Source organism: Diceros bicornis, chromosome 32, assembly GCF_020826845.1.
Source record: "Diceros bicornis minor isolate mBicDic1 chromosome 32, mDicBic1.mat.cur, whole genome shotgun sequence".
NCBI lineage: Eukaryota > Metazoa > Chordata > Mammalia > Perissodactyla > Rhinocerotidae > Diceros > Diceros bicornis.
The window spans coordinates 2,108,115-2,121,843 of record NC_080771.1 but is presented as its reverse complement, the minus strand read 5'-3'; the positions used below and the strand labels follow the sequence as shown (position 1 = coordinate 2,121,843).

At 42.8% G+C, this 13,729-nt stretch overlaps 1 protein-coding gene across 3 annotated transcripts in view; it reads right to left on the bottom strand.

Moving 5' to 3' along the window:
• The window catches only part of ABCC11 (ATP binding cassette subfamily C member 11), a 70,878-nt gene that overhangs the window by 15,394 nt on the left and 41,755 nt on the right, over window positions 1–13,729 (bottom strand). For all 3 annotated transcript variants that reach the window (XM_058527762.1, XM_058527761.1, XM_058527760.1), the window contains 3 exons: window positions 11,810–12,036; window positions 11,562–11,699; window positions 10,064–10,250 (listed from right to left, as the gene is read on the bottom strand). In XM_058527762.1, the coding sequence (XP_058383745.1) occupies window positions 10,064–10,250; window positions 11,562–11,699; window positions 11,810–12,036 (552 nt within the window). The remainder of the gene's footprint in view (window positions 1–10,063; window positions 10,251–11,561; window positions 11,700–11,809; window positions 12,037–13,729) is intronic.

The window sequence follows — 13,729 nt, the reverse complement described above, 5'->3', positions numbered from 1 at the left end:
AAAGTTGCAGGGTACAGAATCAATATAACAAAATCAGTCACATTTCTATACACTAACAAGGAACTAACAGAAAGAGAAATCAAGAATGCAATCACATTTACAATCAAAACGAACAAAAAAAGTGACATCAGCGTCACAGCAGAGTGACCTTTCCCGTAAACTCTTCCCCTGATAAGATACAACAAAAGGAACAGTCACAGACCAACAGGGGACTCCTAGACAGTGAAAAGCAAGATCAGAAAGATCTACACTGCCACACATCTGAGAGAGGAACGTGCTGGGCTCCTGGAGGAAGTGGGGAGAGGTAAGGAGAACTCCTCTCCCTCCCCACTGTGCAATCCCAGTTCACACAGCTCCCAGAAAGGGGGGAAGGGTGGCCCTCTGCGGGGAAACCGTAGCTCTTTGAGCTCCCTCAGCCAGTGGGAAACTCCCAACAGAGGACTCAGAACAGCTACAGGGCTACCATCAACATCTGAGCACCCCAGGAGAGCAGATAATGAGGGGCGAGTGAGATGCCCCCCACGCCATGGACCCAGCAGGCAAAAGAGGGAGCCCCCCCCCTCGCATGCTGGACACAGCAGCTCAGCCAAAAAGACCAGGCCAAGCGGCCAGCCGATTGCAGCGAACAGCAGGGGCAGAGCACAGGGGGCTCAGATTACACAGCCCTTAACCCTCACATGGTGGCAGCAGTGGAAATTGCATCCAGATATTTCGAGGATGAGGAAAAATAAAGCCAATACAGAAACCACAATGCAAAGATACATGAAATCACCAGACCAGAAGGAAAATGACAAGCACCCAGAAACCAACCCTGAAGACACAGAAATCTGTAACCTAAATGACAGAGATTTCAAAATAGCTATCATAAAAAAACTCAATGAAATACGAGATAACACAGACAAACAATTCAATGAGATTAAGAGTTTCTTCACAAGAGATTGAAACCATAAAGACAAACCAATCAGTACTGATGGAGATGAAGAACACAATGGAGGAGATAAAGGAGAATCTGGAATCTTTAAAGAACAGAGCTGATAATATGGAGGAAAGAATTAGCATTATAGAGCATAGGAATACAGATATGCTCCAGATGGAAGAGGAGAGAGAACTAAGACTAAAAGGAAATGAAGAAAGTCTCCGAGAAATATCTGACACTATTAGGAAATGTAACATAAGAATTATAGGTATTCCTGAGGGAGAAGAGAGGGAAAGAGGAACAGAGAGCCTATTCAAGAAAATAATAGCTGAGAACTTCCCAAATCTGGGGAAGGAGCAGGAAATACCAGTAAGTGAACCCAACAGGTCACCTAAATACATAAACAGGCAAAGGCCCACTCCACGACATGTAGTGGTAAGGCTGGCCAAAGTCAATGACAAATAAACAATATTAACGGCAGCTAGACAAAAACAAAAAATAACATACAAAGGAATTCCTATCAGGCTCTCAGAGGATTTCTCAACAGAAACTTTACAGGCTAGGAGAGACTGGAATGATACCTTCAAAATACTGAAAGACAAAAACTTTCAGCCAAGAATAGTCTATCCAGCAAAAATTTCCTTCAAATATGATGGAGAAATAGTAACTTTCCCAGATAAACAAAAGCTAAGGGAGTTCATGGCCACGAGACCCCCACTACAAGAAATACACAAGAAGGCCCTCAGGCCTGAAAAAAAGAAAAGAAAGGGAATACAAAGCTTGGAGCAAGGAGAAAATTAGGTAGACAAAATCAGAAATATAGTAGATCTTTACCGGAATAGGTTAGCAACCACTTAAATACCAAAATCAAAGATCAAAGGAAGGAACTCACCAAAAATAAATATAACCTCATCACTGTAAACACACACTCACAACACAAGATAGAATAAGGTATAAGAAGAACGACTTAGAAGGGGAAGAGGAAAGTGATTGAATTGACCTAGTATAAGGAAATAAGAGGCCATCAGATAATGGACTATCTCATACACAAGATTTTTTATACAAACCTCAAGGTAACCACTAAACAAATAATCAAAACAAAATCACATATGATAAACAAAGAGAAAACTAGAAGAGTCATAAGACAGAACAACCAAACTGAATTGGCAGTCTGAAACAAATGGGACAAGAAACAAAGGAAGTGCAAAAGAACCGGAAAATAAGTGACAAAACAGGAACATTAAGCCCTCATATATCAATAATTACCCTAAATGTAAATGGATTGAACTCTCCAATCAAAAGATACAGAGTGGCAGGATGGATTAAAAAGCAAGACCCAACAATATGCTGCCTCCAGGAAACACATCTCAGCTCTAAAGACAAGAACAGGCTCAGAGTGAAAGGATGGACGACAATACTCCAAGCGAATGGCAAACAAAAGAAAGCAGGTGTTGCCATACTCATATCAGACAAAGTAGGCTTCAAGATAAAACAGGTGAAGAGAGACAAAGAAGGGAAATATATAATGATAAAAGGGACACTCCACCAAGAAGACTTATCACTTATAAATATATATGCACCCAACATAGGAGCACCAAAGTACATAAAGCAACTCTTAACAAATCTAAAAGGAGACATTAACAACAACACAATAATGGTAGGGGATCTTAATACCCCACTTACATCAATGGATAGATCATCCAGACAAAAAGTCAATAAAGAAATAGTGGACTTAAATGAAAAACTGGATGAGATGGACCTAGTAGACATATACAGAGCACTCCATCCAAAAACATCTGACTACACATTCTTCTCAAGTGCACATGGAACATTCTCAAGGATAGACCATATGTTGGCAAACAAAGCAAGCCTCAATAAATTTAAGAAGATTGAAATCATAACAAGCATCTTTTCAGACCATAATGCTATGAAACTGGAAATCAACCACAAAAAAAAAAAAAAACTGGGAAAGTGACAAAAATGTGGAGATTAAACAACATGTGACTGAACAACCAATGGATCATTGATGAAATTAAAAGAGAAATCAAAAACTATCTGGAAACAAACGAAAATGAAAATATGCCATACCAAACCATATGGGATGCAGCAAAAGCGGTCCTGAGAGGGAAACTCATACCGATAAAAGCCCACCTTAACACACAAGAAAAAGCCCAAATAAGCAACCTTAAATTACACCTAACAGAACTAGAAAAAGAAGAACAAACAAAGCCCAAAGTCAGCAAAAGGAGAGAAATAATAAAAATCAGAGCAGAAATAAATGAAATTGAGACCAAAAAACAGTAGAAAGGATTAGTGAAACAAACAGTTGGTTCTTTGAGAAGATAAACAAAATTGACAAACCTTAGGCAGACTTACTAAGGAAAAAGAGAAAAGGCTCAAGTAAATAAAATTAGAAATGAAAGAGGAGAAATTACAAGGGATACCACGGAAATGCAAAGGATTATAAGAGAATACCATGAGAAATTATATGGCAACAAATTGGACAATCTAGAAAAAATGGATAAATTCTTAAGACTCATACTACCTCCCAAAACTGAACCAATAAGAAATGGAGAATCTGAATAGACCAATCACAAGTAAAGAGATTGAAATAGTAATCAAAAACCTCCCCAAAAATAAAAGTCCAGGACCAGATGGCTTCTCCTGTGAATTTTACAAAACATTCAAAGAAGATTTAATACTCATCCTTCTCAAACTATTCCAAAAAATAGAGGAAGATGGAACACTTCCTATACAAATCATTCTACGAGGCCAACATCACTCTGATACCAAAGCCAGACAAAGACAATACAAAGAAGAAAAATCACAGGTCAATATGGCTGATGAACATAGATGCAAAAATCCTCAACAAAATATTGGCAAACCAGATACAGCAATACATTAAAAAGATCATACACCATGATCAAGTGGGATTTATACCAGGGACACAGGGATGGTTCAAAATCCGCAAATCAATCAACGTGATACACCAATCAACAAAACAAAGAATAAAAACCACATGGTCATCTCAATAGACGCAGAGAAGGCATTTGACAAGATAGACCATCCATATATCATAAAAACTCACAACAAAATGGGTATAGAAGGAAAGTACCTCAACATAATAAAGGCTATTTACAACAAACCCACAGCCAACACCATACTCAACGGGGAAAGACTGAAAGCCATTCTTCTCAGAAAAGGAACGAGGCAGGGCTGCCCACTCTCATCACTCCTATTCAACATAGTAGTGGAGGTTTTGGCCACAGCAATTAGGCAAGAAAAAGGAATAAAAGGAATCCAAATAGGCAACGAAGAAGTGAAACTCTCACTATTTACAGATGACATGACTTTATATATAGAAAACCCTAAAGAATCCATTGGAAAACTATTAGAAATAATCAACAACTACAGCAAAGTCGCAGGGTACAAAATCAATCTACAAAAATCAGTTGCATTTCTGTGTGCTAATAACGAACTAACAGAAAGAGAGCTCAAAAAGATAATACCATTTACAATTGCATCAAAAAGAATAAAATATCTAGGAATAAATCTTACCAAGGACGTGAAAGACCTATACAATGAAAACTACAAGACATTATTGAAAGAAATCGACGATGACATAAACAAATGGAAAGACATCCCATGCACATGGATTGGAAGAACAAACATAGTTAAAATGTCTACATTACCTAAAGTGATCTACAGATTCAATGCAGCCCCAATCAGAATCCCAATGACATTCTTCACGGAAATAGAAAAAGAATACTTAAATTCATATGGGGCAACAAAAGATCCCAAATAGATAAAGCAACACTAAGAAAAAAGAACAAAGCTGGAGGCATCACAATCCCTGACTTCAAAACATACTACAAAGCAACAGCAATCAAAACAGCACGGTACTGGTATAAAAACAGATACACAGATCAATGGAGCAGAATTGAAAGCCCAGAAATAAAACCACACATATACGGACAGCTAATTTTCGACAAAGGAGCTAAGAACATACAATGGAGAAAGGAAAGTCCCTTCAACAAATGGTGTTGGGAAAACTGGACAGCCACATGCAAAAGAATGAAAGTGGACCATATGCTATCGCCATTCACAAAAATTAACTCAAAATGGATCAAAGACCTTAACGTGAGACCTGTAACTATAAAACTCATAGAAGAAAATATAGGCAACACACTATTTGGCATTGGTCATAAAGGAATCTTTTGGATGACATGCCTACCCAGACTAGGGAAACTAAATTAAAAATAAGCATGTGGGACTTTATCAGATTAAAGAGCTTCTACAAGATAAATGAAACCAGAATCAAGATCAACAGACAACCCACCAGCTGGGAGAAAATATTTGCAAAACATATATCTGACAAGAGGTTAATCTCGATAATATATGAAGAACTCACACAACTGAACAACAAAAAAACAAACAACCCAATCAAAAAATAGGCAGAGGAAATGAACAGACACTTCTCCAAAGAACATATACAGATGGCCAATAGGCCCATGAAAAGATGTTCAACATCACTAATCATCAGGGAAATGCAAATCAAAACAACACTAAGATATCACCTCACGCCCGTTAGAATGGCTATCATCACCAAGACAAAAAACCACAAATGTTGGAGAGGATGTGGAGAAATAGGAACACTCATACACAGCTGGTGGGAATGCAAACTGGTGCAGCCTCTATGGAAAACGGTATGGAGATTCCTCAAACAATTAACAATAGTGATGTCCTATGACCCAGCTATTCCATTACTGGGATCTATCCAACGAACCTGAAATCAACAATCGAAAGAGGCTTATGCACCCCTATTTCATTGCAGCATCATTCACTACAGCCAAGAAGTGGAAGTAACCTTAATGTCCCTCGACTGATGACTGGATCAAGAAGATGTGGTATATATATGCAATGGAATACTACTCAGCCATAAAAAAAGACAAAATTCTCCCATTTTCAACAACATGGATGGGCCTGGAGGGTATTATGTTAAGTGAAATAAGCCAGAAAGAGAAAGACAAACACTGTATGATCTCACTCATATGTGGAATATAAACAAACACATGCACAGGGAAAACTGTATTGTGGTTACCAGGGGCATTGGGGGTTGGGGGTGACATATATAAGGGAGACATATATATGGTGATGGACAAAGAAAAATGTACAACCCAAAATTTCACAATGTTATAAACTATTAAAACATCAATTAAAAAAATATGAAAAAAATATATTCAAGTACCTGGTTTAAAGGAAGGAAAAGAATAAAATACCTGGAAACCAATTTAACCCAAGAGGTGAAAGACCTGTACACTGAAAAATATAAGACATTGTTGAAAGACGTGAAGAAGACATAAAGAAATGGAAAGATATTCTGCATGGATTGGAAGAATTAACATAGTTAATATACCCATAATAGCTAAATCAATCTACAGATTCAATGCAATCCCAATCAGAATCTCAACACCATTATTGAAGGAAATAGAAACAAGTATCCTAAAATTTATATGGAACAACAAAAGACCCTGAAGAGTCAAAGCAGTCCTGAGAAAAAAAGAAGAGAGCTGGAAGTATCACACTCCCTGATTTCAAAATATGCTACAAAGCTATAGTAATCAAAACACATGGTACTGGCAGTAAAACAGACACAGATCAATGGAATAGAACTGAGGGCCCAAAAATAAAACCTAGTATCTACACACAGCTAATTTTCAACAAAGGAGCCAGGAACATACAATGGAGAAAAAAAGTCTTCAATAAATGGTGTTAGGAAAACTGGACAGCCACATGCGAAAAATGAAAGTAGACCATTATCTTACATCAAACACAAACATTAACTCAAAGTGGATTAAAGACTTGAATCTAAGACCTGAAACCATAGAACTCCTAGAAGAAAACATAGGCAGTATGCTCTTTGACATCAGTCTTAGCAGTATACTTTTGAATATCATGTCTCCTCAGGCAAGGGAAACAAAAGAAAAAATAAACAAGAAAAAGAAAAAATAAAGAAAAGAAACAAAAATAAACAAAAGAAAAAATAACCTACCAAGCTACTGCATAGCAAGGGAAACCATCAACAAAATGAAAAGACAACCCACCAACTGAGAGAATATATTTGCAAATCATTTATCCAATAAGGGGTTAATTTCCAAAATATATAAAGAACTCATACAACTCAACACACAAAAAAACAAACAATCCAATAAAAAAAATGGGCAGAGGAAATGAACAGAAATTTCTCCAAAGAAGATATACAGATGGCCAACAGGCACATGAAAGATGTTCAACATCATTAATTGTTAGGGAAATACAAACCAAAACTACAATGAGATATCACCTCACACTCATCAGAATGGCTATTATTAAAAAGACAAGAAATAACATGTGTTGGAGAGGATGTGGAGAAAAGGGAACCCTCATACACTGCTGGTGGGAATGCAAACTGGTGCAGCCACTATGGAAAATAGTATGGAGATTGCTCAAAAAAATTAAAAAGAATACCATATGATCCAGCTATTCCACTTCTGGATATTTATTCAAGGAACATGAAAATACTAATTCCAAAACATATACGGACCTGTATGTTCATTGCAGTGTTACTCACAATAGCCAAGACTTGGAAGTGACCCAAGTGCCCATCAATGGATGAATAGATAATGAAGATGAAGTATATATATAGGGAATACTACTCAGCCATAAAAACAACAAAATCATGCCATTTGTGACAACATGGATGCACCTTGAGTGTATTATGCTAAGTGAAATAAATCAAAGGAAGATAGACAATTACTATATGACTTCAGTCATACGGGGAAGATAAACAAAGAAACACATAGATAAGGAGAACAGATTAGTGGTTACCAGAGGGGAATGGGGCGGGGGGGGTGAAAGGAGTAAAGGGGCACATATGCGTGATGATGGATAAAAAGTAGACTATTTGTGGTGAACAGGATGTAGTCTATATAGAAGCTGGAATATAATAGTGTACACCTGAAATTTACACAACGTTATAAACCAAAGTGACCTTAATAAAACAATTTTTTTTAAAAAAAGCAAAATTCACTCTGGTAGAGAGTAGAAGGTGGATCGGAAGGCGATCAGGGCTTGGGGGGCAGATGGAGAGGCTGGGAGGTTGTTACCAGGGTAGAGAGGAGAACAGAGCACCAGACATTGAGAAGAAAGAATGAACCCAGGGCCATGTTGAAGCAAAGCCAGGCCTCCAGGTGGAGTTCCTCATGAGTTTCCTGGGGTGCAACAAGCTGGGGAGACCTTTGAGCAGAAGCCTGTGTGCACACAGTGCACCCTGGGAGAGATGAGCCTCTGCCCACCTGCCCCTGTGCCAGCACAGGACAGCCTTGACCTGAACTTTCCCTCCTGGCCCACGTCCTGCAGTAGTCAGGGGGGTTTCTAGCCTGACTCCAAGTCCCCCAGGACACCAGTTTGGCGCATCTCAGAGTTCTGGGAGGCTTGGGAGCAACTCTGCCCTGTGCATGTGTGCGTGTGCCCGTGATGTGGGTGTGTGTGCTCATGGGTGTGTGTGCGTCAGGGAGAGGGACGGAGAGAGAGAGTGAGTGCGTCCACTATGGACAAACCTGTCTCTTACCAGCTGTGGGAACACGGGCAGTTACTTCACTCTGAAGCTCTAGTGTCCTACTTGTAAGCCAGGAACAATAGCTAACATTGGTCCAGCGTTTATTCTGGGCCAAGCACTATTGCAGGAGTTTACCGTGCCTTAACCCTCATGTTTACACTCACTCCTCACAAGTCCATGGTTTCAGAACCTTCATCATCTCCTTTTTACAGAATAGGAAACCCAGGCACAAGGAGGGTAACAGGCTGCCCCAAAGTCACACAGCGAATAATAGGCAGAGCCTGGTGTGAACTTGCACGGCCCAAACCACCCATTCTTAACCACTTTGTGGTGCCTCATGGAATGCGATGAGAAGTCAATGGAACAAAGCACAGCGAGCACCTAGCACAGCGCCAGCTCAGTGCAAGATCCTAATAAATCCCGCTGTTAACTGCCCTGGTCAGCTGCTGTGAGCGTGAGCTCTGCACAGCTGTCTGCACGCCTGTGCGCCTATGGAAGATTCTGCACACACAGGCATGGATGTGTACGCACAGGACTGTATGTATGTGCAAATGTGTGCCCGCTGCAGGGGCTCAAGAAGGAGCAAGCTGGAGCCCCTTTGCACACCCAAAGAACGCCTTAGCACTGGGGCACACGAGACCTAAAGCCAGAGAGGAAGCCACACAACCACAGAGAGGACAGTTAATGAGCACCCCCTGGGGGAGGGGCTGCCCTGGAACTGAGCTGCCAGGCTCCTGAGGCAGCTGCTGAGCCAGCCTCTGGTGTCACAGACCTTCATGGACAGCCCTTCCGCAGGACTCTGTGGACACGAATGCTGACCAGTCCCTCTCCACGCCCCCAGAGTGCCGGGTGTGCAGGAACTTAGGCCATGAGGTGCACAGATTGCTACATCAGAGTCTCAGAGAACCAGTTGTTAAGATTAGGTTCCAAGACCCTGCCCGAGCAGGACCTGACTCTGGGTCCTACGACCCTACAGTGTGGGCCTCCCATGGGCCCCCAGGCGCCCGGGCTGAATAAGCCTGCAGGCTGGGAACAAGCACTCTGTTCCAAGTCTTACGCACATCAAAGTCTGAGCAGCCCTGCTCCAGGGGAGGGACTGGGACACGCAGCTTTTGAACAGCCTCCCCAGATAACTCAGGAAAGTTGGACATCTGAATCAGGAATGAACAGTGAAGTGAAAAGACACCCAGACACCCAAGAGGTCAGCGTTCTTGCTCTGGCTCTGCTTCTAACACTTGGTCTGCTCGGACAACTCCTTCCCCTCTCTGGGCCTCAGTTTCCCCATCTGCACAATAAGAAGGTAAGATTCTGTTGCCTATAGGCTCCCCTTCAATCCCAATATTCTATGATTCCATTCAATATCTTTAAAGACAGAATTCAATTCAGAGGTGACAAGGAAACAGCAAAGCAGCAGACTCAGGAGACCAAGCACATTGCTCATAAGATCACAAATGGCAAAATCCAAGGAGTAATCAAAGTCCCATGGACCCCTGGAGTCTGCCCACGGACCACAGATCCAAGTCCCCACTGTCCAAGAGTCGTTGCCTCACCTGCAGGACGAGGCTGATAGCCATGGCTTTATAGGAGTAGGGGGCAGAGGAAATGCCAAAGGCCACGAACAAGGCCACGGCCAGGGTCATCAGGTTGGTCATGAGCTCCAGCCTCAAGGCCACCCATCGCGTGGAAGACAGAAACATCAGCAGGTAGTTATTCTGCACATCAGTCAGCCTTTTAAACCTGAGAAAGAAAGGACAGCCTGAACTCCACTTGTGTTTGTCCAACCCAGGGTTTCCCAAGGGTGGACACTGGTTGCTTCCTCCAGCATCCGGCTCCCCACCCCCACCAACAGAACCCGACTTCTCCCTGGGGGATTCCTCTCTACCCCTTTCTCAGCCACGGAGTTGACCTGGCCCAGATCCAGCAGGAGGCTCTGATGGACTTAGGCCTGTCGGCTCATGTCTTCCCCTGACCTTGACAATGGGTTCAGAATGGCTAAGTTACCCTAACTGGGCCAGTAAGAGTGAGCCAATGTCAGGACTTGGGGGTGAGAGAAGGGAAGTGACCCCTTCTGAGTACCCATCCACCTCAGCACGGGGCTGTCTGTCCTGTTCACTGCTGTATCCCAGTGGGCAGTGAGCACCTGGTAGGCTCTCAGTGTTGACGGAATGCAGGCATCACTCCAGGATCCCTCAGTCCTGGTGTCCGCAGCCCTCGGGTGCTCCCCCAGGCCACTGGGAGAGCTGGTGCCAGATTCCTCCAACATTCCAGTTAACTGAGCACACACCACCTCGCATGCCCAAATCTTACCAGGCTTCAAGGCCAGCTCAGATGCCTCCTCCTCCCCAAAGCCTTCCCTGATCCCCCGAGCTGCAGGGCATCTCTTTCCCCTCTGAACTCGTATGGCATTTTATCTGCTCCTCTCCTCTGCTGTCTATCACCTTCAACCCTGAATCATTACAGAAATGAGTGTCTGTGTCTCCTGTCTCCCACCAGTTGTGAGCTTCTTGTAGTTCAGTGCAGATCATGCTGGATTTATCTTTACAGGTAGATAAGCTTATATGACACAATTAAGCCTCAGCAACAATGATAGGATATTTCTTGTTTCAAAAAACATTTAGAAGGCAAATGTATGAATAGTGAAGGGAATTCTGTTATTTAGAAAGCTATTGCTCCTATCATTTTATTAAAATTAGATACCTGTTTGCAAGCGAAAGAAAAAACACCGCAAGAAGTGCTGACATGGTAGTACTTCTTACTATTCATTATATTAATACATGTATTAATATAATGCATACATGTATGCAGTATCCACAGTATCCACAGGTCTTTAAGGTATACAGACATTTTCCACATCACTTACATTGTTTATTCTTATAAGCATCATCTTACAAATGAGGTTCTGGAGGCTCAGAGGGATGAACAGAATAAAGCAGTGTTCTCTCTGATTCTTCTGAAGATGACTCTATTCCCAGATGCTCTCTTCCCTACCTTCCTGCTTCCCCTCCCCCACCATCCCCATCATCCTCACATGGCAGCAGAAGCACTCACTCCTTGATGAAGTCTTCAGTTTTCCCATAGACATGGATGGAGCTCAGGCCATGCAAAGAGGTGAGGATGTGGGAGAATAAAGGGGAGCGGCTATAGTTCTCCAGTCTCTTGAACACATTGATGGCCCTCTTGAACATCCTGCATCGAGAATGAGAGTGACTGACCTGGGCCATCCACCACAGGGACTGCCCAGTTCTAAGTTGATCCCAGCCTCTCCCTCCATTCACAAGCGAAAAGAACCCACTCACAGGTAATAAATGAAGCAAACAATGGCTAATCCGACTCCTGTCAGCAGGATGTATGGAGACAGCACACTGACAACCACCAGGATGGAGATCATCACCAAAAACACCAGCAGGAACTGTTCAGCAACAATGGGCAAGAATTGGTCCAGCACATCCAAGTCCCCTGCAAAGCAGTTCAGGAGTCGCCCTCTTGGGGTCGTGTCAAAGAAACTCATGGGACAGCAGGAAACCTGCGGGGAAAAAAACAGCCCAGATCATGAGAGTAGCTGCAGGCCGTGCTTGGGACTTGAAGATGTCAGTTACCCTTAGGCTCTGAAGAGGTACAGGATGCAGATAAGGGGTGTCCAGGGGAGGCAGGGTAGAGCAATGGTTAAAGGCGTGGGCTACAGAGTCAATGTGCCTGGATTGCAATGCTGCCTGAATCCTGCACCTCCCACTGTGTGACCTTGGACAAGTTACTTAACCCCTCTGAGTCTCAGGGTCCTCATTTGTAATTTGGGGGTGATAACGATGCTTCACCGAGTTGTGGTGAGGATTGTACAACTCTGCAAATATGCTAAAAATCTCTGAGTTGTATAGTTAAAAGGGTAAATTTTATGTTCAGGTGAATTATATCTCTAGCTACTATTTAAGAAAGAGAGAGGGAAGGAAGGAAGGGAAGGAGGAAGAAGTAACACAACAAAAATGCTCACAATGGTACCTGTCCCTGGCAAGCATCCCATTAATACCAGCTCTTATTATTTTCTACAGATGGGACCGATTTCACTCAGAATCACCAAAATCAGCAGCAGCAGTTCCACTGTGATTGATACGACTGGGCGACTGGGGTGAATTTAACCCTGACTGCCCTTCTCGAGGGTGGCATCCTGACTTGATCTCTAAAAGCAGTGGGCAGGAAGCCCTCTGGAGCTCATAGGGCGTTGCAGACTAGAAGGGCTCTACCAAAGCATCGACTTTGCGTCCTCATTTTACAGATGAGGAAACAGGCCCAGAGAAGGTGGAGCAGCTTAGTGGTTTGCTCAAGGTCACCCCAGTAGTTAATGACAAAACCTCTACTGCACCAGGCCTCCCATGGCTTCCCCAGCCCCCGGCACAGACAAGCTCTTTACGGTCGGCATTTCTTACAAGCTCATGACCCTGCCCTGCTGAGCAGCAGACCACTCCCGTCTCCCTGTGTAATCCTCAAGCTGAGAGCAAGAAAAAGACATGAGTAGAAGTTAGTAGTATCTATTGGGCCCAAACCTAAAGGGAGGAATGAGAGGAGGAGCTGGGGGGTGGGGCGTGGGGGGGCGGGAAGCACAGCTGACGGAGAATAAACAGTAATTATGTGAGTCAGGAAGTGTCCTGACAGCAGCTCTCCCTGCAAATGCCTGGATGCTGCTGCCTGAGCATAGTTCACACTCACATTTGCTCTCTATGGGCGTGGGAGGCGTAGTGACAGGCAGAGGGGCAGATTAGGAGATTCCTCGCTTTTCTGCCTCTAAATTATCTTTAGTTTGATCTCCAGAATCTTTTGTTAATACATGAGCAAAAGCAATAAGAATTGTCACAGTCACTTCAAGAAACCAGAGAGCAAAGCAGTGCCCCTCCAGGACTCTGAGCACTCACGGGGGTGGGTGCAGGGAGAGGGCACAGGAGTGGAACTCAGTTCAGCTGTGGAGTGATAAGGCCTCCTTGTGAGAGCCCCCTGTCACTCAAGATTAGGGACAATGGTGGACACACGGAAGGGGTTTCTGGTCGCCTCCTAAGTGTCAAAATCATCTGTTTTGGGTTTTGTTTTTGTAGTCTGTCTGTTGTTTTTGCACTTGAGCCAATTTTCTCAGAGATTTGTCCTTCTGATTATTTAAAACTACAAAGGCAAATTTAAAATCAATAAAGAAATAAAGGACAAAAAAGAAAGTATTTTAAATGCAAAACATATTT